Here is a 25,205-nt window from a genome sequence, read left to right on the forward strand (position 1 = left end):
AATGGACAACCCTGTTCCTCAAAGTTTCAGGAGATTCAACTTCATGCTTACTCAATTCAGGGACCCCTGCTAGGATTACCACAAACGGACAGGCTTCCGGGGGTAAATGTAAGATATTTTTCCCCTTAGAAACCTGGCCTATAGAGGCCCGACCACCCTCACTAGGCTGGGGTGTGTTATCCTGATATGATTTACTGCCAGCAGCCGCAGCTATACTCTTACTGGCTTCGATTAGGACCTGATGATCTGTGGTCAATGCTGAGTGATCTTTCGGAACAGCCGGGACAGCTGGAACATTTTCTCCTCTAACTTTATCCAGTGATTGGGAAACCCTGGAGTGAGCATCCTTCTTTTTTAGGGAATCAATGATTCCCACAGTCCTGCTCAATCCTCAATAAGTGCTGTTCAATTTTACTTAATCGATCCTCTACTGGACGAAGGAGAATTCTAAATATATCACACATTAGTCAGCTCGGGGGCCATCCCTTCTGCCCTGTCAGCTTGGCATGTCCCCCCACTTGCAGCCTAGCATGGTGTTCTGATAGATGATGGGTGAGCTAAAGGTGCAATTATATTTGCGGTAGAATCCATATTGGGCTGCTCCAATATGGCAGGCATTATCCTAGTATTTCTAGTGTGCCTCGCGGCTTTCCTTTTCTTCCCGCCATTATTGTTAGACAACCCTTGCTTATACTTAGGAATAGCCCCTGGGTGTCTCTCCCGCAGTTGCCTGGTGGTGTTCTCCGTAACTATACTGGGATAGGACGGCAACATATGGGGAGATGTCAATAACGAATCGGAAGCCATGGAATGTTCCCCCAAGGCAACATGAGATGTACCACAGGGTGATGAATGTGTAATCAGGGGTTCTGAGAATGGTAATACAGCAATACCACTATATTGACCTTGATGGACAGGAGACCGCACATTAGCAATGTGTCCCATTGAAGACCTCCTGGCCATCGCGAGGTCCTGGGAAACTCGACGTTCCATTATCGTGATCTCCTGATATGACACTATTTACCCTGGTAATAAACTGGTCCATAGTTCCTGTGAGGTTAGCATTAACCGCTCTCCCTCTGGCCTCCTTTGGGGGCATGACAAGACAAGCTAATCAATGGAAAGAGTAGGATGCAATGTACTCACAAATCGTTCCCCCAGCCGTAACGAAAGAGGGGTGGCCCGGGCTTAGCCCGGCGAGGCGGTAGGGGCGTTGTCGCTTTAAAGTTCCGGTGCGGGAGGGAGGGGCCGCTGTTGATGACGCTGCCCCTCTACCTCCTGGTATGTGAAGTCCTCCGGTAGCACGGTGATTATTTTGCCCCCACTGCTGGCTCCTGTAACGCTGCGCGTCCCCATATTTAAAAAGTACAAAATAATGAAGTGATAACAACATGCTGCATAATTTGCCGTTTCTTGCTGCATAATTTAGTCAACCATGCATCAATCCGATATTCCACTGTCACATCAACCATGCATCAATCCGATATTCCACTGTCACATCATTTCGGTAACGCTCCTGATTGAAGTACCTGCTTGTCACACAGGCATTATATTGAACGTGGGGAGTATTCTGCTGAGACAGGAATGTAATGCTCTGATCACCAAGATCAACTGAAGGGCTCTCCCGCAGGGGTGTTGATAGCACGGGCACCTGACGTCAATTCAAGCAGCCACCCAAAGGAATAGTATTTAAGACTGTGGCGCTGCGTTAATAGGACAAGTGAACGTCTGGATATGCATGTGTATTTTTTGCCTCTACATCTTACTTGCTTTGGAATCCATGCTTGTTGTGGAGTATTCCTTGGCGGGTTTCAGAAACCTCTGAACTCTGTGCTATTGAGGATTTGGGGGGGGGGGGGGGGGGTGTCAAAGTTGGCATATATGTCTGTAGAGCAGGGACTCTCAAACTGAGGGGCTGGCCTTAACTGATCTGGTAGTCGGGGCAGGCTCTTGCTAAAAGAAGCATCATCCTGATAAGTGTCTCGATGCGGAGAATCACACTGGATACTTGTGCACCTTTAGTAAGGCATATCTAACCAGAATAGTAGGTACTCTGAGTGCTATTCTCATGATCCCATGAGTGTAGCCCTGCAGCTTCTATTACATGTACTGGTGTTCGGGGAGCGTTGTTGTAGCATCAGATATACCAGAGAGCACCCCACAGAGACTTTACCTGTCCCACATAATTGGTGTAGCCAGGGCAATGATTGACTAGACTGTCAGCAGGGTCAAGACGTGTGGGTATGGTGGGCATGCGCGACTAGAAGGTGGATGCTGGTTTGAGGATCACAAACAAATTGGTTAAAATAAACGATTAACAAACTCGAAATACTTATTAAAGAGTACGGGTGGCTTTGTGTTTTTCTTCAACTGAGTTGAATAGACTAACCGCGTGTATCCCCATATCATTTCAAAGATCCGAAGGCAGTTGAGTTGGGCACCTGCGCGTTGCTCATTAAGCGGGAACACCTAACTGATTAAACATAAATGTCTAGAAGTCGCTAGGGCACAAAGCCCCACTCATGAGAACACTAGAAGCATCTTTAGAGTTTTCACAAATCACCTTTTTAAGTATTATCGCTTGAGTCCTCCCGTGAGCAGATGTTACCCTGACTCGCTTCTGACAAGTAAAGTCCCTAAGGCCAGTTTGTGGGACAATTGCCATTTAGGAGCTTGGCGAAACAACATATACATACACATAAGGGGACCATAAAAAGTGATTGTGTGTTGGGGGGAGAGATACATGTGCGGTATACAATTGTTCTGTTTGTCGTAATACATTGGTTCTGTTTGTTGTAACTCTAACTGCCTTATACGATGTGATTGATGCAGCACCATATTTCCGCATGACTCGTCTCCACGGCGTGCTCATCAGAAGTACGGCTTTACATATTACTCGGGCTACGTTCCAGTTGTACAAGGTTAGATAATACGGAAATGAACTGCACCTGATTCTTATCATACCAACATTTTTTGCATTTCCCACCCCAACGCACAAGTTCGCGCTTCGGCAACTACTGTCACTTGTACAAAACAAATACACCGAAATGTCCACGCCCATAACTGACACAAAGTTTTGGGGCAGCATGAGTATGCCGCTTTACTTAACACGAAGGACAGTAAATCTGCCCTATGTCTGTCTACTAACCATCACCTTTCTAGAGAACTTGAAAAAAACAAGCGCGGACAAAAGTGAAAGCGCCGTGTTTGTAGAAAAAGTGCACCAGGGCCAGCTCCATCTGTTTTCAATTAACGCGAACACGAGAGCGGGCGCGATAATTGGAAAAAGATGGCGCTGATGCTCACTCCCGAGCACCCTAGGCCAGGGGAGAAAGAAGGCGGGACATGCATCCACCTTGGGCCAATTGCGTGCTGTCTTTCTTTGAAAGACGCATGCAAAGGCCAGTCGCGGGTTAATTATATAAAAAAAAATACAAGCGCGTGTTCAGCGTTGAAAAGCCCTTAACTAAATGCCTCGCAGAGTAGCGCATGCAAGACCTAAAAAGGTATGCAGGTCTTCCGTGGTGCAGTTTGTTTTACTGCCATTGTCCCAAGTAACTATTGTGACAATCTTGGACTGGAGTGCTCTACAAGCTGTATTACATTCTGCAGTTAATAAACTAGTGCCATGTGGTACACAAGGCTGCCTGTCTTAAAACTATTAAAAACTTGAGTTTGTACTATGCAGAGTTGTTGCTGTCAGCAAGATGATACATGGTCAATCCCAGTACTATTCTATGATGCTATTGGGCTAAGGCATGTTTCAGATTTACAATTCAATGTACTTTACAGTAGGTTTCAGTATATTGAAAAATAGTCTTGTGCTTGGAACAGGACTAGTAGACCTGTGGGTAAACTGCTATTGCCACACGCTGATGACTGAGGTTAGTAATCTTACTGTATTTTTGTGTAGGGGAGAAGTCAGCCGACCATATGAATGTAGCCTGCCTCCTGATTGGGGCTAAAGGAGGCTAGTGGAGCGATACAAAAGATGAAGACTCCAGGCGGATGTTGGGGCCCTGTGTGATTTGCTTTCACTGCATTAGGTTTGCTTGCAGCTAGAAAAGCACTGACAAGCTGGTATCTTCTCTAAGTACGATTATGTTTGTGGCAGAAAGTCTCGTAAGTACATATGGGAGTTTGGTGTGCCAAGTAAAACTTTATCATTGTGTCATAGGCTACAAGCAGTCAAGAAGGCACTGGAGATATGCAGGATGTCATCAAACACTTACATGATTGCCCTCTTTTGCTGAGCCGGATATGGTCCCAGGCATGGTATTGTTTCTGTTTTGGTATAGTTGGTTGGAGATGCCCTTCTCAGTAATTTTCTTAAGGCATGACATATGGATTGACAGTTAATTTGCAGTAGATTGGGCATGGGAGGGCATCCCAGAAAGATCCTTGTTTAAGAGTTATGTTCAGATTGTTTGGCACCAAGCTTCACCGCCGGTTTCCCTCACTATCTGGGTTGGGAAGACATTGTCTTCCTATTAAGGGTCCAGCAGCAATTGTAACATTCTTGGCACATCAACGAAGAGTGGGTTTGAAGGTAGCCACCATGTACACTGTGGAGTTGGTTAACCCTGTATTGTCTTTGCTGTCACTTGTTTAAGTTAATTGCGGCACATTTTATTTTTAGAGGATGAGGGATCCAGTGGAATGTTAATATAATGCTTGACCACTTGTACTTCTGCTTGAACCCTCACCATGTGGTGGTTGTCTAGTGGAAGGGGCTTGACCATGGATGTGCCACCAGTAGCTCTTCCAGAAGGTCCTTATTGTCTGGTCTTTGGCGCATGTGGTTGCTGCCACTTCTGTAGGCGACTAGTCTTGTGAAAAGCTTGGCCTAGTCGAAGTAGTCTTACAGCCTTGGTTCCCGATTAATCTGCAGATGACATCATGCTAAAAGTGGAAAACAAAAAATAAAACATTTTCAGCGTTTATTTTGATTGGAATTACAAGAGAAATGTATTCCGATACTTTTAATCTTTGATAGTGTTTGTGTTTAGACTGTTGAATAAAAAAAACTTACAATGTGGGCAACACTTCAATTTGTGCTGTATAGAAATGCTGATATGTGGTGACTTTTGCTTCCTTATTATTTTCATTGCTTAATATTCCTGTAACTGTCTTAATGTGTGTTGGGCTAGTGAAATGTCCTCAGCAGTCTATGGCTACAGACCTTGTTTTAATACAATTTGCCACATCTAAAAATTCATACTTTCTCAGCGAGACATCAATACAATTGCTTTCGGTTCTTCAAATAGGCGATGGTACAAATTAAGCACAGAACAAAACAATAATAAAACTAACAAGAACCCATGCCCACAATAATAAAAGTGTAACAAGAACCCATGCCCACATTCCGATGGGGACGTCCTGTACCCCCACTACACTGTGTATCTATCTTCCATTTACTTCCTGCATTACTTTTCTTTGCCACAGCCATTCATATTTAGTCCCACTCACCCCCACCCCCGTGCACCCAGTAGCCAGCATGTTTGAGGACGTCCTGTACCCCCACTACACTGTGTATCTATCTTCCATTTACTTCCTGCATTACTTTTCTTTGCCACAGCCATTCATATTTAGTCCCACTCACCTCCACCCCCGTGCACCCAGTAGCCAGCATGTTTGCACGACTATCACCTAAGTGAGACCAGCCCTCTGATTACACTTTCCAGCTGCTCTCCTTATCCGTCTATGAATATTAAAGGGTGATGTTTGTTGGGCGTTGAGTTGCAGATTTTTTGGGGCATTTTCACCTACCTCCCAGATAAATTTAGAGTTCCTTTACACAAGTCGTACGTCTGATTTAAGGCGCTATGCTAATCCCCCCCCCCCCCCCCTCCCGCTGTCATTGTTTTATTGTCTGTAACCATCAATACCCTTATACTCTGATACCGTCCCATATTGTACCTTCTGGGATTACTTGAAACAAAAAAGGAAACAGCACAACCCTACACACACAAGAAGTGTTTGTGTCGCACCTCTCGTCTGCCAATCCAAACTAGAATCAGAGTAATTAGCTAACACGGTGTGCAGCTCCACTACCCCGCTGTTCCCAAGGGGTGATCCACAAGATCAATACAAACTTATACCCACTGTGGGTTACACCACCTCAAACAAATAACAAACAGTAAATTTATAAGTGTCCATCCAATAGTTCACATTATTCAGATTTTCTTTATTCTTTTTTCATTTTTGACAAAACATCGGGCAGCCAACGCGTTTCGTTCTTGTAAAAAGAACTTCGTCAGGGCGGTTATTCTAGTGGCGATTGTTTATTAATAAGCAAACGCTTACTGCCAGATAACTAAATTGCGAACTCTCCTGGCACTTCCTCATGAATACAAGCAACTCCAAGAGTCATTCACGTCTGTTCTGCCTATAAAAATTATCCCTTGGGTCTTGCGACAATATCCTATTAATTGGCTATTGTGCCAGTGCCAAGATATAACGGAGTGGCCAGCATGAGTAGAGACATTGCTGGCCACTCGTTATATCTTGCCGCTGGCACAATAGCCAATTAATAGGCTATTGTCGCAAGTCCCAAGGGATAACACAAGCCTTGGTTTTTATAGGCAGAACAGACGTGAATGACTCTTGGAGTTGCTTGTATTCATGAGGAAGTGCCAAGAGTTCGCAATTTCATCTTCTGGGATTACTGTTGAACAAAAATCCTGTCACATAAGGATAATTCTGATGGATACATCTGCCAGTGTATTCCTCACCTTGTGAATATCCCCTGCGCCAGCATTCTACGGAATTTTTTTCCCGAGCTCTCCACGCCGACGTGGACGTCCTACCACGGCTCCACTCGCGACTCCGTATGACGTCTCCGGAGCCATAAGAGAGCCACGTCAGCGTAATGCGTCAGTTCTCTTTTTTTCGCGCCGTCGACGCGTAATGGTTTTTCAGCACTCTCCTGTTACTTTGTAGTCTCCTTGTGAGTTACTCTTTCTGGATTAATCATGTCTTCGTCGCGGAAGTCTGGATTCAAGCCGTGTAGGGAATGTGGGGGTCACATGTCAATCACTATAGAGTGGCTCTGGGCGATCCGAGCTTCCTTTCCTCGTACCCTTCTCCAGAGAGTCTTGTAGTGCAGACATCCTGTTCGAAACGATCTTCAGGTGCTTTTCCACAGGCTCCAGTTGACAGGGATTCAAAGAATATCGAGCAGTCAGCTAAAAAGGTCTTCTCTTCTGGAAGTATGGGGCATGCATCAACGAATGCTACTTGCTTATTGGGCTGCTATGTTCACGCTTTGATGGACTCTGTGAAGCAGTTAGCTCCTAAACTGCCTGATGAGGAGAAGGGCTCTTTTATGGAGGTTGATGTAGACACTCAAGCTGCCGCTAGGCAAGTTATTCAGTCGGGCCTAGATATGGCTGATTCCGTGGCTAGAATTATGGGATCTTCTATAGACACCAGAAGGCAGGCTTGGCTTCGTTCTTCCGGCTTCTCTGCTGATGTTCAGGCCACTTTGGTCGACTTACCCTTTGATGGGGAAAAGCTTTTTGGGGAAAAGGCAGTTTCCGCCCTACAAAGATTTAAGGATAGCAGGGCTACTGTGAAATCTTTAGGTTTGCAGACTCAGTCAAAAGGGTTTGGCTTCAGGAAGTATAGAGGATTTGGGAGGTCATCCTTTTGTTCCTTCCGTCAACCTCAGCAGCAGCAAAATCCTCTACAGATCCTATAGAGGAAGACAAAGTGGTCGGCGTGGTTCTGGTCGCAATCCCTCCTCCTCTTCAGCCTCCTCTGCTCTCAATGAGGTTACAGGGAAGCAGCCCTAGATCCCCCATCCTGGATCATGTGAGGCCTGATGGAGGTTGGGTGTCCCACTTTCTGCGAGGTTGGAAATCCGTCACGACGGACCTTTTTGGGTTTTAAACCTTGTGGAGAATGGGTACGCCCTTCCCTTTCAGGAATTTCCTCCCCCTTACCCTTCCTGGCAAGATTTTTGCTCAGAGGACCATCTGCTTCTTCTGCAAAAGGAGGTTCTTGCACTGCTTCAAAAATGTGCGATGGAGGTGATTCCAGAGCAGAAAAGGGGTCAGGGATGCTTCTCCCGGTATTTCCTGATTCTCAAAAGGACGGCAGATTGCGTCCGATCCTAGACCTCAGTCTTGAATTTTTACCTGGAACAGGAGAAATTCAAGATGCTAACCCTTGCACAGGTTCTTCAAGCGTTGCAGCAAGAAGACTGGATGGTGTTGATCGACTTGCAGGATGTGTATTTCCACATCCCAATCCTGAAGTCGCACAGGGAGTATCTCCGGTTTATGGTTTGGTTGCAACACTACCAGTTTGCGGTTCTCCCGTTTGGTCTTACTACTGCACCTCCAGTCTTCACCAAGGTGGTGGCTGCCCATCTCAGGAGGTCGGGGATTCCGGTTCTCCCCTACCTGGACGACTGGCTTCTGAAAGCAGTCGCCAGAGATGGTGCAACATCATCTGCAGGTAACATCTCGGCTGTTATTCAGCTTGGGTTGCCCAAGTTGGGAGGCCATTTGAAAGGCAATGGTTTGGAATCTCCTTTCATATCCAAGTTTTGGTCCCTTCCATTCAAGGGTTGCTTCTTCATTCATTTGAATGCGATCATAGCAAGAAGTGGTGTAGGGATCCTGTACTGTTCCAAGAAATTGTTGCCTGGGTTGAACATAAATTTTGAGCAGGAGATGACTGTTGTGGCTGTCCACAAAACGCCACACAAAAGGACAAAACTAACCACTCTGATCCATTTTTGTTTGCAGCTGTAGAGATCTAAGCCACTCCCTGGCTGTTTTTTAAAATTTCTATTTATACCAGTCACTTTTTTCAGCCACGTCAGCATGCCTTGGTCTACTGTATCTTAATTCGCTGAGTAATTTGGCTGATTTCTACCACTACCCATTGTTTTAAAATTTGAACATGTAGACATTGTAGGCTTTTTTTTCTTTTTTCTATGCAACCTGGTTGCAGTGGTGTCTGCTACCTTGTGCTTCAAGTTTGGAATATCGCTCATTACCAAACAGCACAGGAACAAATGGAGCCCCCAGAATGGCTCTGGTGATATGGTGACCAGAGGGAACATGTATATTTTACAATATATACAGGAGGTAGTGGTGGTATATAAGGTAGCACATCAATAAATGGTTGAATCCATATTTTTTTCTATAGAAGCTCCTCAATATTGGTGCCTCTCAAGGTAACAGGAAAACGACACCCCACTACCACGGATGTCACCACTACCACGGATGTCACCACAAGGAAGTTCAAACTGAGTCCGCTGTGGAGCAAAACAATTGTACCTCGGCACTCTTAAATTTCACACTTCCATTCGTGTATGGTAGAACATATCTCTTGATCCAAAATTAATGTAACGACTCACAGGAAAATCAATTTCAAAAAGTCAATTATGCAAAACCACTCCTATTTATTTCCTATTGACAATGTTTCACTGAAGTAGTATACAAATATACGGTGTATAGATAGACCAATAACAGACTGTTTCATATCCTATGATACTATTTATAACCAGACACGTAGAGGTCCCATTCTTGAACCTTCTTAGTTAGCATATGAAGATGGTAGCCGACACATTTTTCGTTACTGACGTAACTTCTCCAAGGCTTATATTTGTATGATGATTGACTCTTTAAGATTATGTCCAAAAGGGGGATCCTGATAATCAGAATTGCCGGTATCCATTCATTTTTGAGCATCCGCATCCAATCAAAGTGGACCCTAGAGACGATGTAACCAGCCTCCAGTATTAGGCAAGTGGGCAGTCACCGTACAACCTGTGCCAGAGCATTTTAAAAGTATTTGTCATTGGCAAAGCCGATAGCGGTGGCTAACCTGATATGTGAGAGCGTCTGCAAGAGAGACGCGGGCAGGGAAGAGAAGATTTGGGAAAGGGTACACGAAAAGGCACAGGAAAGTGCTGCTGGACAACATCCAGGTCATCACCATGCCTCAAACCCCCCCCCCCCCCCCCCCCCCCCCTTGCAGTTAAATCTTTTAACCCACAGGACCAGTGGTAATTTATGCTAGACGAGCTTGCTTCGCTTATCTCGCCCTACACTTGGATATGGAATGTGCGTAACTAGTTGTCATTCATTGACTATAGTGGAGTCCATGCGATCAGCTGTATTTGCAGCATCCCTGAATCCACGGTGATGAGACATACCAGTGAATAATCGTCGAAGTTTGCTGAATTCTAGTTATTAACCCCTCAATTGCTTCTGAAAGTCCTTGCCTGTTGAATCAAAATCGTTTAAGGAGATTAAAATGGTAGAGTAGCATGACCCAAACTAAATTAGGGGCGAGAGGAGGGACACCAGTATATTTTGACAGGCAAATGTTGCAGCTGTGTTTTCAGACACCCCAATTCACACCTAGGGCCACATTTCAGACATGCGTTTTCAACACACTAGGACTGATAAAGGAAAATAAACACCCATGGTTTGGTCAGCTTACAAATGATGTTAAAATGGTAGTATAACTCAATGGGACGTCTGATATGGTAGTGCAGCAACACCTGTGTGACCAAAGATAAGGAGTTTGAAGTGCCTTTGGGTAGACTGTTTATACAAAGGCTAGTCTCAGTTTCAAAGTCCACTGAGGAAACCGTGCTGTTTGATCTGAATCATTGCTAAAACGAAATCCAGCAGTAAGCAAGGAATGTGTCAGTTCAGGGAGGAGGTTGCACAGTGGAGCACCAAGGTGGCTTTACCAATTTAATGCTCTGTTACATGTGCTTCGTAAATAATCCAGCCTTCAATTGCTGTTTCCCTCCCCCCCCCCCCCCCCCCCCCCCCCCCCCCCCCTCCAAGCTTGTTTCTTCCTGGCATGCAACATGTCTTTGGATCCCCATTTATTTTTATATACTTGCAGATTTTTAACGGAGACTGTTCTTTTTTTAATTTCTCCAACTTGCCTTTCGCGTTACCAGTATTAAAAGAGAAGGACCTCGATTAAGTCACTCGCATCTGTTTTGCATTTTAACAGGAACAATAATTATCAACTATTCCATGTCAATTCCTTCAAAATGGGGCACGGAGTACATAAAGCTTTGCATAGCCCAGGTGCCGGCTCTGAGGGAGCAGATTCATGACTACGTCCCTTCCAGAACTTTACATTCCTCTTCTGAACATTTGGCTAGAGTTCCTAAAATTAGTCGGTTCCGAACTGATGGCGGATCCTCCTACTATTTTTGGCTGGTTACAAGTAAAATCTCCCTTTGGAGCAACGTACAACTTTCGATCCCCCTACTGGTGAGAGAAAATTAGATACGACTCTCTTGCCAATCTTCATAGTCCAATCACTGCGGGCGCCATTATGTCCATTTATCCTCAGGATACTCTGAGTAGCTGCATGCTGTATACGTCCCTCTATAGCGTGAATTCTGTTCCCCCCCCCCCCCCCCTTCAAAAATCAAAATCCCCGTTTCCTATTACTTTTTTGGGATCCTTTCCCCCTGGATAAATGTCAGACTTTTCGACCGGTCTTTCTCTTTCCTGGCTTCGACCAGTAATTACACTGAGAATTTTGTAGTTGCGACCCTTGCACGAACTGATGTTTGTGCAGAGACTACAACATTACAAGGTACTATTGGTGCTCCATATTTTAAGCTATTAACCCAGTGTCCGTTTTCTAATGGGACTTTTTAGCTTCTGTATCTCCAATGCAGCCTAAACTCGCAAGTAAGTGTAGTAAGTTCAAGACCAGGAGTTAAAATCCCCGTAAGATTTCCACCTTCTCATGTTTTAATTTTGTTGTAGGTGACCGCCCCTTGATAACGTGTTGTGTTCTTAGTTCGCATAATTTTACTCACTCCTGATGTGTCTTGTGACCTGACTATCCTGTTTGTCTTTAGCAGCTATTCATATGAATGTTAAGCAGTTCTTAAAGCTGCTAGAGTATTTTCTTCCTGTGTATATCTTCTAAGTGCATGTGATCCAACAACCTCCTGCGTGCAGTCATCTTGATGCGTTTTTATAGCTTGAGTATTTCAGTGTATAAAGTGTTGCAAATGGAATTCCTGTGTAACTTTATTCTTGCCGCCTTATTAGGGCTCACCTGCTATTAGTGCATGCACAGTCGCTAAAAGGGTATTGTTTACTGTAAAGGGCTTGGACCCACCCATCGGTTAGCTTTTTGTCACGCTTTGCTGCCTCTAAATTTGCCAGCACTTGCCTGCTTCACTTCCTCTTCTTTTGTGTGGTGCATTGACCAAATAACTATTGATTACTGTCTTGAGGCTAGTCACTGTTTAAAGACAGCACCCTAAAACCTAATCAACTTTGTGCACCGCAGCAGCAATGTTGAAGTATGGATTTGATTTGCTGTATCTTGCAAACACAAATATTAGCAACCAGAAAATAAAAACAACCCATGTCCATTTTAAAGCCTGTCAAGCTTTTTTACTGCGCGCACACAGTTATTTTAGTTTTGAATGTCGCACCCCTGTGCTCCTATTGTTGCTCCCATTGCCTGTGTCGCTTCATCCCTCCGCCTGCACCCTTCTGTTGCCTATTGTCACCCACCATAACAGAACAAGTGCTATGATGCAGCCAGCATTGCTAGCCACAAAACCTATTTTTAACTGTTCTGTTCCCTCCAGGTTTCTGTCATGCCCACCCCCACCTGTCAAAAGATTATATCTGACTTGACAGCTGTTGCCTTTATTGCCTTAGTGCCAGGACACCTAATGGTGTATGTATGCTTTAGAACTTCCCCATAACATAACAAGAGGAAAAAGCATTACAATAGCCTGTTTTCCTTGTGTTGCAAGCACTCTCATGAGCTTTTATCCTACCACACTCAGTATTTCAGTATACCTCTGCAACCTTTTCAAAAACGTGCAAAACGCTGCAGCTGCTTCATCACCCCCCCCCCCCCCCCCCCCCCCCCACCGACCGACCATGCTGCACTGCATTGCCCAAGCCAATGGGTCCCAAATCAAGAACCGTTGTCTTCGCCATTGCTAATTTTATTTATTTGTGCACTTTAGTTAAAGTTAATTAGTTGGAAGGGTATACATAAGCAGGGGTGTCCTTCTGGCGTGGGGGGCTTCACCCGTGTACACCTCCTGTACAAATCGACTCTACGGGGAATAAGTAACTTTTTTTGTACTTCTTTTGCACGGACAAGTAACGGCCATGTGGGATTTTTATTGTGTGTGCTAAATGGGCCCCAGGTATTCTAAACTTGTGGTTGTCCTGTTCAGCTTTATTCCCCTCCCCAGACTTTTTAAGTGTCCTTAGCTCAAATTTAAATTTGGGAATCTGATGGTTGATTTGCTATGCTGTACTATCCAATTTCAAATTATTTCTAAATATATACTGCACACTCACTGTTCGTGACTGTCATGATACTTAAACTGTGGCTGTTGTCCAGCTTGGTTGAATGTCTTCATCGGCTGCCAAACACATTGAGTTTGTCGTCGGTTCCGGTTACCATGTGCTGTTCGTTCAAATGGGTTGCAGATTTTGTGCCTTCATACTCTGTTATGCTTTGGTACCCGTACAGCTCCTTCTTTTCAGTGTTAAATTTCTGAACTGCTTTCCCTTCCTAGACCAGCGCTTTCCATATTAGTCTATTAGCACATGGTAGCTTAATAGGAGAGTCGTCGTTGAGTCCTCGGGTGGGAACTATACCATCCAGCGTTTGATTTTAATTTAAAGATATGCTTCAGGCAAATTGAAGCGTTCATTTTTTTGCGAAATACCTATTGTACGTTTACACTAATGTTCTTAATAACCATTTTATGTCTCGCTGCCTTTCTGACATCCATTGCCTCTCTGCATCTATTATAATTGCAATTTGAAATGTCGAGGCGCTTTTCACTTATGTGAATATTTCTAAATTGCGCAGTTTTTATTTATTCCTAGACCCATGTAAGTTGGTAACTGTACCCTAACTTATATTCGAATATGCATAGTCTCAAACTTTTGATTTCAACAGTTTTCTGCTATTCATTTGAATGCCTCCCTTTAACCCCTTCGCTGCTAGGCGCTGGATATAAGGCAATTACATCCATGAAAAGAACCTTTGCATCCTTTTTTTTTTATTTAGTTCAGCAGAAAAATGACAATACAAATTTTGCATAATATTGATACCAATCTACAATTGACAGCGTACAATGGCATTTCACTGGTTGACATAAACCTAGACACCATGAACATGTTCCCAAATGTATTACACTGCTAAAAACTTAGTGGCTACATCCGTCGAGTCCCATGATTCCTGGGCCAGCATATGCCATGTCTCATTTCCCCCGGTCTTCACGTTGTCTCCAACCCCATCTGATACAGAGAAGCCACTCACTGGAATATTACTTAACCACTGCATTATACAATCAAACATAATTTTGTGTAGAGCTAATCTATTGCACAAACGGTTCCCAAAAATCCCTAGGTCTAGATGCCTGTGGCAATTTTTCGGCGTATGTCTACAGCTTCTCTTTGCAATATGTCCTGTCAGCGACCCAATTTTGATACTTCGGTGGGCTCCTGCTCCTCCAGCGTAGGGCTATGCGTCTTTTGGCTAGCAACAATGCCACAGCCAGGAACTTGCGCCTCCGGGACAGCCGAAGCTTTTACATCCCCCAACAGGCAAACCAGTTGCTGATTAGGTATTTGCTCTGACAGCATAAGAGTCAGTGCATCCATCACTTCTGTCCAGTACTGTTGAAGCTGGGTGCATGCCCATGCCATGTGTAAGAAATCAGCACCATTGGTGCCATTTATCGTCTGCCCTCAGCCCATATTTGTGCTGTTTCGTTGGTGTATAATATACTTGATGTATACATTTAAAGTGTATTGTATGCAAATTACAATTTGATGTTAGCAACTGCATCTGCACGCAGCTGTAATCCCAGTTCTCTTCCGTAATAGTTACCAGTTGCCTCTTCCAATCTCCGTAGTGGTTTATTTTGAACGAGGGCCTGCTCCCTCTGAGCCGCAGTGTATAGACGTTTTACTAAGCGCTGGCGTGTGGGCTACGTCTGCAGTGTGTAGAGGTGTCTGCGGTTCGTCTGGAAATGGAGTATAATTCCCTCATTGCCATTCGCAGGCGCAAGTACGCAAATATTTTCAGAGGTGTGCAATGCGCGCTGAGGGAGATATCTGTCTGCGATATAAATTGACCATGTGGGAATGTGTCACTCATCGTGCGTAGGCCCATTTCTCCTAGTAAGCACATCATTTTCTTTTCCTGCATTACCGTTATGTGCGGGTGATGGGGCATTGGCAGCTATGGCGCATATACTGGAAGCTTCTGTGCATTTTTGGCAAGCATATGCCAAGCCATTGATGTGCAATGCACAGGGTGGAGTCCAGTTCACTGGACAGACTGACACGGGTCCGATACATAGGCAATCAGTGGAGTCTGCTTCACACTATCCTGTTCTACCGCTATGTGTCCATGTGGGTGTAACCAATAATGTCCATGTTGCACCTGCGCACAATAAAAATATAGTTGCAAATCTGGTGCTCCGAAACTGTCCTGTGTGTACGGTTTAGTCAGATCGCTCCAGCACGCTCTCGCCTGTTTTCTTGCCCACGTGAGTCAACATGGCAGCACGCAATTTAATGCATAGCGATTGAGTGAGCCATATCTGTATATTCATAAAGAGGTAAAGGGATCTTGGAAGTACTATCCACTTTTGTATGGCTATTCTGTCTGCTAACGAAAGCGGTAACTTAATCCACCTCTCTATCTGATCCTCCAGTTTGGACATGGCTCTGCCATAATTCTCGCATATCCCCTTGTCTGGATCGGCCTGCCATTTCAATGGGTAATACAGAGTAGGCTGTATCGTTATAGGGGTTAGTGGTATCACCACTGATTTATCCCAATTTATACTGAGTCCTGAGTATCTTTCAAATTGAATATATTCTCCAATGAGATTGTTGAGATTGGTATCTGGATGCAGTACATAGAGAACCATGTCATCTGCATACATTGTTATACTAATTGGACGCAGTTGGAACTGTAGTGCTGTTTCCGCATGTTTGTGCAGTATTTCACATGCTAGGGGTTCTAACGCTAGTGAAAAAAGGAGCGGCTAAAGTGGGCACCCCTGTTAAGTCCCCCGGCCTATCCGGGTCGGATGTATTGACATTAATTCTTATGCGTGCACTGGGCTCCGTGTACAGCAGCGCTATCCAGCGCAGAAATGGTTCAGGAAAACCCATCCTGCGCAGTACTGTGAACAGAAATGCCCATTCCACCGAGTCAAATGCTTTTGCGGCATCTAAAAGGGCCGTAGCAGCAGGCAACTTTGGGTTCAAGTGGTGGAATAACGCAAAAATGGTCTTCAAATTTTGCTTACTAGACCTTGTGGGTATAAAACGAGCCTGATCCGGCAGGACCAATTTACATAGTAGTATTCCCCGTAGCAATTTTAGCCAAGATTTTGGCGTTCATATTAATTAAGGACCGGGGACGTTAAGATTCGCATTTCACCGAGTCTTTGGCTTGGGGAGGGTAATAAACGGCTCCTCATGCAGAGATGTTGGCAACTCACCCTCCTCATAGGCCTCCTCGTAAATCTCAGCCAGGTGTGGGATTAATAAGTCCCTGTATTCTTTATAGAACTCCCCCGGGAGTCCGTCCAAGCCAGGGGCCTTATTGGTTGGGAGAGTTAATCGCATCCTTTATCTCGTATTCAGTGATATGGTGACACAAATATTCCCGGTGCGCATCGGACAGCCATGCCAGTGCAACATCGTCCAGATATTGGTGTATTTTATCAGGGGTTGTGTCAGATCGTGCAGAGTAGAGAGCAGCGTAATATGCCGAGAAACAGTCCAGTATTGATGTAGTGTCGTATACGGGTTGACCGTGCGTGTCCGTGATTTGAGTGATGTAGGTTGATGTGTGTGCAGAGCGTAATATATTCGATAGTGCTCGCCCCGGTCTCCTTCCCTGTAATTGTGCGCAGTATGTCTACGAGAAATTTACTTGATCTCATCTGCGAAGTCATGGTATGTATCCAATTTCTGCCAGTAGCTTGGGATCTTGCATTGCCGAAAATTCGGTTTCTAACTGGTTAATGTCTCTTTCAACCCTGGTCAACTGCTGCTAGATATCCCTTAACCCCTTCGGTGCTCATGACGGAACGGTTCCGTCATGAGCCACGGTTGAGCTGTGCTCATGACGGAACCGTTCCGTCATGACCACGCCCGCGCAAGAAACCGTCAGCACAGCGGCGGAATTTGCGCAGCATGGAAGGGGTTAAGATCCCAGCTTGTTTACCTATACAGTAACCTCTGATCGTGACCTTAAAGGCCTCCCATAGTGTCTTTGCCCTACTCACGGTGCCTGTGTTGTGTTAAAAAAAACACTCCACTATGGCCTGGTGTAGTTCGGAACGGAGTACATGATCAAGGAGCGCGCTTTTGCTGTAATCGCCATGTAAACAGTCTTGGTGTATGCGTGGGAATAGCGAGTTCCAAGCACACTGGTGCATTATCCAACAGTGTCTTGAAATCACCGCCCCATACTACTGCTGAGGGCGTGAGAGTGCGCAGCTTGGCCCATGTGTGCAACAAAACCTGGGTCGTCCACATTTAGGCCGTAAGTGGTCACAATAGTCAGGGCAGTACGACCAAAGTTGCCTTGGACTATAACCTATCGGCCATGGTCATCTTTAACTGAGTCTAGTAAAGTGAAGGGGATGCCTCGCCTAATAAGGAGCTGCACTCTTCTGGCATATGTGAAGTAAGAGGATGCCGTACGGTAGGTTTCCCATCTCCCACCTATTCTGCCCTGTGTGTAATCAGTTAGATGAGTTTTCTGAAGACAAGCAATGTCCACCCTGTGGCAGTCTAAATATGCAAGGACTTTGCGGATGTTCTTCGTATTGTGTAGTCTACAGACATTCAATGTCATAAGTGTCAATTGTCTAGTGGTGCGTGTTCCGTCACCCATTCCCTGGTATGTAGCTGTACTGAGCATCTCATGAATATGCGCCAGCTGTTGCAAAAGGCAGTCTATTTTACTGCCAACCAATTTTTTGCAAAATGTTACCCCCTCCTCCCACTTTGCCACCCCGGTGACAGCGAAGACAATACCCCCCCCCCCCCCCCCCCGCCCTCAAACCATAGCATGCCCACCTACCCCCCCCCCCCCCCACAGCTTTAACCACAAATGACCCTTTAACAATCTAAACATTAATGTGCATATATCATACAGACATTACTGGGTCAGTCCGACCCAGGTGCATATTGTACACTTATCTGTGCTTCATAGTGGTATAAACCTGTTCTTGTAGTCCACCTGTACACATCCGTGCACAACAGTTGTGTGAGACAAGTTCGTTAGTCGGCATCAGAGGTACCCTGCATCTCATCCGGGTTTCCCCATGGCGATTTTCTACGAGGGGCCTGAGAGCCTCTCTGTTGTAGAAACTTGAATACGTCCTTAGGCTCATTAAACACAGTAGACTTGCCGCCATCTGTAATCTGCAACCGAGCCGGTTAGATCATTGCATAAGGAATATTCTGATCCCGGAGCTTCTTTTTGACTCTCAGTAACTTCTTTCGTGATTCTTGGACTTGCTGCGTGAAGTCTGGGTATATGGAAATGTCCATACCTTCATGCTTTAAGCTGCCTAATTCTCTGGACTTGCGAAGTGCTGCATCACAATAGTTTAAAAGTCTGGTAATGCTCAATTGTGGCCTAGCGCTCGGTGGCGGCGGGGCTAAGGACCTGTGCGCCCGCTCTACGACTAAAACGTCAGAATTTCCCTACCAAGCAATGCTGTTAGTCTCAATGTATTTTTGCATTGGGCCTGTGTTCGAAGATTTGTGCTGGTGTCATTGTTTTCTGACTGGGATCCTGCTAATTTGGAGCCCAGTCTCTGTGCTTCTTCCCTAAATTTGACATGGTGAATACTTGGGTATACCCCAGATTGGCTACTGATGTACCCTTGTAAGTCCCCAGTATATGGTACTAAGGTACCCAGTATGCAAAAGAAACAATTGCTGGACAGAATGCTGGACACTCACCCCAGTCAAGAGATCTGGGTTAAATTCATCTTCTTTAGCTCAGCATGCCACCCCAGTTTGGACCCAGCTATATGCAAATCAGTCATGACACTGTTCCTTGTGGGAACAGTCCAGCCTGAACTTCCGAACCAGGTTCTTCCTGGACACGAGACAAACAACCTGGGAACAGTTTCAGGGTATCGCCCTTCATCAGCCAGGCTAGCTTGACTCTAGCAGTGTAGCGAGCACGGTACCCACGTCTGAAATGGCATGGTGAGCAAAAAAATGATGTATTTAGACCCAGATCTCTGTACTGGGCTGAATGTATGTACTAAGGTACCCAGGGGGCATAGGTACACCAGGGTTCCCCCATTGGCTGAAGCATGTATTTTGCCACCCATGGGAGACCACTTCAATTGTGACCACAGGCTTGTCATGAGCAGAAACAATCCACTGAGTCCATTCTCCCGGATTGTAAGTGCATCAGCCATTACGATACATAGTGGCCGACGTGATGTCGAACTCTAAATTAGCTGTAATGAACCCTGTCGTGTTTGATATTAAACATGCTTGATTCATACCCCAACACCTTAAACTGTGTTGGAGGTATGATTCCATGCACTATAAAGCACCTTTGGGAGGCCCTCTGTGCTCCTGTTACCAGTCTTCTAGAACGTGACAGCAAACTATGGCTGCTGCCGACCAGAGACTCTATTCTTCCCTCCTCCTGCTGCTGAGCCAAGCTCGAGCAGGGGAAGGCAGGACAATAGGTTTCCTTTCACAGGTAGGTGTGACCATCTCCCAGACAGGACTTAGTGTATTGGGACAGGGTAGGACACTTTCCAGCGCCGCTAGACTGCTTTGAAGGGCTCATTTGGTGCCCTCCTTGCATACTAGTATTGGAACCAGTTCAGGGAGCAGTTGGCTTCTGCTCTGGCGCCAAACTGGACCAAGGACATGAGAGTATCTTCCCCACTGTCCAGCCCCTCCTGTGGGAGGGTCCCCTGGATCGTCCTAAACCTTTCCTTAGGGTACTTAAGGGCTTACATGTGGGTGGTTCCTTAGATTCATCGTGGGGTAAGATTAGGATCTGAAACCACTTAATCTTCAACCTCCTGGGCACTATGAACTTCCGTCTCAAGACTCCTGGTCTCGTCGCCCTGCCAGTCTAGTGTGTCGGTTCTACAGGCCTGTGGACATCCAAGACACGCGAAGGAAACTCCCTTGAGGTGAAGGAGTCACTTCCCTGCATCTGTAGACACTGCAACGAAACGGACCGGTCTGTTGTTCACGGACTCAGAAAGGTCGAGCAGCACAGGTGGTGGTTGTACAACTCCCTCGAGGCCTGCACTGTCTTCACACTAAGTTAGAAGCCAGTATCCCTCTGGTGTGCTGCAGCAGTACCCCTGAGCTCAGCATTGACTTGCCATTGCCAAGGCTTGTTAACTCTTCAAAAGAGATCTTCGGGCTCCAAGAAGCTCCAGCCTCAAGCGTTTCCTGCAGTGAAGATCTTCGCCTTCACTGCATCAACTGCACCATGTACCTTCATCCTTTGGTGAGCTGCTCTAGGTCCTCTTGCCACTCCTGTGCCTTCAGCCCGTGGGTCCACTTGAGGGTGGTCTTTGGCTTTAGTGGACTCCCCTGCTTGCTCGGGCCTGCTGACTTACCTGCTGGTGGTGAATCACTTGGACCTTGCTGGTCCCGACAGCACCTTTTTCAAATACTACGTTGGTTGCCTGTGCCAAGGCTGGTTGCTGCCCCCTGCCGGACACTGACCCCATGGCTTTTAAAATCCGACGTGTGACAGTTTGTGAATGGCTAATTGCCTTCCACTAAGTCACCTGGTCTGCACAGCTGCAACTTCAAGGGCACTGTCAACTCACCTGCAGCCCAGACATCGGTGGGCATTCGTCTTCCATTCCTACTGGTCACTCCTGGGTGGCATAGACTCTGTCCCCTCTGCTTGCAGATACCTCATCATGAATCCACCTTTGGGTTCCACCGGACTCTTTCACCTTCACCAGTGGCTTCTTACCTGAAGTCCTCCATTGTGGTCTACAGCAGTTTCCGATGTCACTGCACACCTATGTACTCTGCTTCCCTGGTGTAGGTGTCCTGGGTCCCTGGATATTCAGGGGTGGGGTGAAACTCCAACCTTCCATCTTCCACAGGGTTTCTTCAGGGGTCAGCTACAACATCGACGTACCCATTGACTTGTATTTAGTCCACGGTTGTGTTCCCACTCTGCCTCCCTGTGGGGTTCAGGGTACTTACCTTTGGGCCCAGACTCTATTTCTTTTGGGTCCAGTCTCGACTTGGGTCATGGTTTGCATTCCACTATTTTAGTATATAGTTTAGTCTTCCCCTGGAGACCACTGTGTCTGTGCTGCTTGTGTGTTCCACATCAAAGTATTGTGGTTGTATCTCCTGGTAGGAGATATTGCAATGAGTTAGTGTTTATAATAAATACCAGTTTTTATAACAACTGTGTGGTTCTTTTCACTTAACCTACACCATAAGATTAAGTACTGGTACAATAAGCTGCTTTACATTTCTTCTGGACTAAGCCTGAAGGCTGCTCACCACAGCTACCAATTAGAGAGCTTTCTAAGGTTATCTAAGACCACTAAAATCATCACATGGATTATCTAGAGTGGTGCAGGGTGCTACACTTACATACAGGAGCACCATATACCAAGCAAGACTCCTGCATGTTGTTAGGAATCTGGTTATTGGTTTGAGAGTGGGAGGGTGGAAGCCCTGTTCAGACAACCAAACTCCTTGTCAGGGTGAACCACAAGTTACTATATTAACCTGTGCTTCACCCTCTGGTAGCTTGGCACAAAAGCAAGCAGTCTTAACCTAGAGGTAATGTGTAAAGTAATTTTATTAACGCAAGAATAATCCCAAACCAATTCAGGAATATAGAGTATATTTTAATAAATAACATGATACAAGAAGGACCTAAATCTAATCTGTATTAGCAGAGATGTGCAATTTCAAAGATTTAGATAAATGTAGCACATTCTACACAAATTTAGGAGTTTTTTTAGTACTAGGACTGTAAAACTGAAACAGACGTCTACTTTTCAAATCCAATGCTGCCTGCCGTGTGAGCCTTTAGAGCCTAAGGGGTGACTTGTATGTCTTTAAAAAGGAAAGTTTACGTCTGGCAAAAGGATATATAATTTATTTTTTGACTTTTCGAAATGCAACATTAAAACTGCACCACAGGCTGCATTGAGAGGACTGAAACCGGTTTTAAAAGCCTACGTTAGTGGGTGGCACAATTAGTGCTGCAGGCCCACTAGTAGCATTTAATTTACAGGCCTTGGGTTCATGTAGTACCATTTACTAGGGACCTATGAGTAAATACATTTTGCCAATTAGGTTTAAGCCAATTTCTCCCTGTTTTTAGGGAGAAAGCACTAGCACTGATTTAGCGTGCAGTCCTAAAGCAGCCATCAACTAATTCAACAAACAAGAGTGAAGGCAAAAAGTTTAGGGCAATACCACGCCATGGATGTCAGCTCTAACAGTTGTCATTTGGGACCGTATTAAGATTATTGCATCTAGAACGAATACCAAACTGTAAAAAAATTTCCAGTCTTGCTGGGTGTCTTCCGTCACCTCGTCTTGAAGATTTGTGTAGTTTATGAAATATTTACAAATTATGTAATGGCAGATCTCAAATTCAAGTAGATTCTGCTCTAGGGTGTGGAGTTGCATGTTTGCCATATCCGAATGTGAATTGATAGTTCATTATCAACTATCGTTGCAGGTAGTTGTGCGAGGGCCGATTTTAAAACTAAATAAATAAAAAAAAAAAATTAAAAAAAAAAATTATATTGGAAGGCAACCGTTCACTTTTTTCAATTTGCTGCAAATTTAAATTGACTGCATCTTTCTTTGTGTCAAACTTTAAAAATTGTCATCTTTCTTATTTCAGAGTATGAGAAGGCAACGGAATGAAGTAGTCGTAGAGCTTAGAAAGGTAAGATTATCTTTTAATAATTGAAGCGTTCACTTTACTGTACAAATATGTAAGTGTTGAAATAAACTGGCTAAAAGAGCATATTTGTCAACCAGTAATTATCAAAGTTGTAATAGTTTGTTGTAAAATGACACTACCTGCATCTGTAAACTCTACTCAGAATAACTCGAAAATGAGGCTTCATACTTACTAATCAGAGAATTGTCAAGTGCATAACTCAACAGTGAGGGTGTCAAGGCATTTGGGGGATGTGTTGGGGTGGTAGGGGGTAAGCAGCTCCGATCAGTCACAGAGCCAGGTCTTTAGGGTCTTCCTGAAGATGTTCAGAGAGGGGGCACGCCTGATGTCGATCGGGAGCATGATCCAGGTCTTGGGCACGATATAGGAGAAGGCCTGTTCTTGATCTGCGGATGTGAGGGGTTTTGGCGAGGTCGGCAGAGCCAAGGGTTCTCTTGGGCATGTTGAAGGAGATTCTCTCGTTGATGTATTGGGGCCAGATGTTGTGGATGCATTTGTAGGCGTGGGTGAGTAGCTTGAAGGTTACTATCTTCTAGACTGGGAGCCAGTGGAGGTCTTGCAGGTGTTGGGTGATGTGTTCATGCCTCGGGATACCAAGGATGAGTCTGGCTGTGGTGTTCTGTATGGTCTGGAGTTTGCGGAGCAGAAACTTGTTGATCCTGGCGTAGAGTAGAGGGCGATTCCGTAGTCCAGACTGCTGGTTATGATCGCGTGGGTGACTATCTTTCTTGATTCGGGTAGGGGGAGGAATTCCATTTTAAGGTCTTGCGAATGATGCAGAGGGTGTTGAAGCAGGTGGAGGCGACGGCGTTGATCTGTCATGTCATGTCGAGGGAGGAGTTTAGTACGATGCTGAGGTTCTGGGCGAGGTCTGTGGGGGTGGAGGGGCATCCAGGATGCAACGTCCTTCATTCCTTCCTGTAAGCTGATTCTGTTGGTGACTGGCTCCTTTTGTGAGGGAGAGGATGAGCTGGGTGTCGTTGCCGTAGGAGACAGAGGCTGTGTTGGCCTCCCTCGCCACCATTGTCATACATGTAGATGTTGAAGTGCGTTGGGCTTAGCGAGGATCCTTGGGGAACTCTGCAGTTGATCTCTGTGGGTTTGGCGAGGAAGGGTGGTAGTCTGATTCTTTGGGTTCTGCCAGGTGAGAAAGGAGCAGAGCCATTCGAGTGGTTCCCTGTATGCCGGCGTCGTGGAGTCTGGTGGCGAGTGTGCGGTGGGAGACTGTGTCGAAGGCTGCGGAGAGTTTGAGTAAGATCAGGTCATCTGGGGCAGCGAGTAGGGCGGTCTCTATGCTGTGGAATCAGGATTGGGTCGAGGATGGAGTTATTTGATGAACTAATCCATAGGATCTGTGCATTGTTTGGACACCAAACTAGGGACTTGGTGCCAAGACTGATTCTGGGTGCCCGCAGGATATGTTGGCCTATAGATATGATAGCTCACAGTGCCAGTGTAAGCCCCTCCTAACCTACCAGGGAGAAAATGCTTTTTGGCAACCACTGAACATGACAACTGTTGGCACTTTTTTTTACCCATATTTTATTGGCATTTATGCTACAGCATTGCTTACATGTGCAGGTACATTTGTACTGATACATTCGTGGTGTATTTCCCCTCAAAACCATTTCATGATAAATTAACCCTCCCTCTCCCCTTGAGTTACTTGCTATTAGGTAAAACCCGGAAATCTATCCAAGGAGATGAGCAGATTTAAGGGCCCTGGGAGGCAGTTGGGGCCGTGCTGTCTCTCTCAGGTGTTTGGAACGGGTTGCACTAAATGCCCACCTTCTGGGTCCGTTGTTGCCACTCTTGAAGCGGTCCCTTCACTGTTAGCGTCTGCGTCAGATGCCACTAGTTCCCCCATAAGATCCTCCCAGGCTCTGGCGCTTGTCATTTTGCCTATTCCCCTGCTAGCCTCTCGGAGTAACAGTCTCCCCTCCGGCCCCGCCCATCTCTCGAGCTCTCTTCTCCAAGTGGCGAGTCTGGGCCCACCCGGCGCCTTCCAGTTCCTGGCGATCTCTCGCTTAGCTAAAATATAGGCAAGGTCCTAACTTCCCTGTCACTAGCCGTGTGAGGGAACCACCCTAAAAGGAAGTGTTCTGGGGGTCTGTGGGAGTTCTTTGTCAATCAGGTCACTGATTGTTTGTCTGATTGCCCCCCAGAACGGTAGCAGCGTGGGACAACTCCAGAACATATGGAGTATGTGC

At 45.6% G+C, this 25,205-nt stretch overlaps 1 protein-coding gene across 1 annotated transcript in view; it reads left to right on the forward strand.

Moving 5' to 3' along the window:
* The window catches only part of KPNA4 (karyopherin subunit alpha 4), a 221,095-nt gene that overhangs the window by 7,138 nt on the left and 188,752 nt on the right, over positions 1–25,205 (forward strand). Inside the window, exon 2 of the mRNA XM_085635233.1 lies at positions 22,933–22,977. Coding sequence (XP_085491359.1) covers positions 22,933–22,977 — 45 coding nt within the window. The remainder of the gene's footprint in view (positions 1–22,932; positions 22,978–25,205) is intronic.

Source organism: Triturus cristatus, chromosome 11 (genome assembly GCF_964204655.1).
Source record: "Triturus cristatus chromosome 11, aTriCri1.1, whole genome shotgun sequence".
Classification (NCBI taxonomy): domain Eukaryota; kingdom Metazoa; phylum Chordata; class Amphibia; order Caudata; family Salamandridae; genus Triturus; species Triturus cristatus.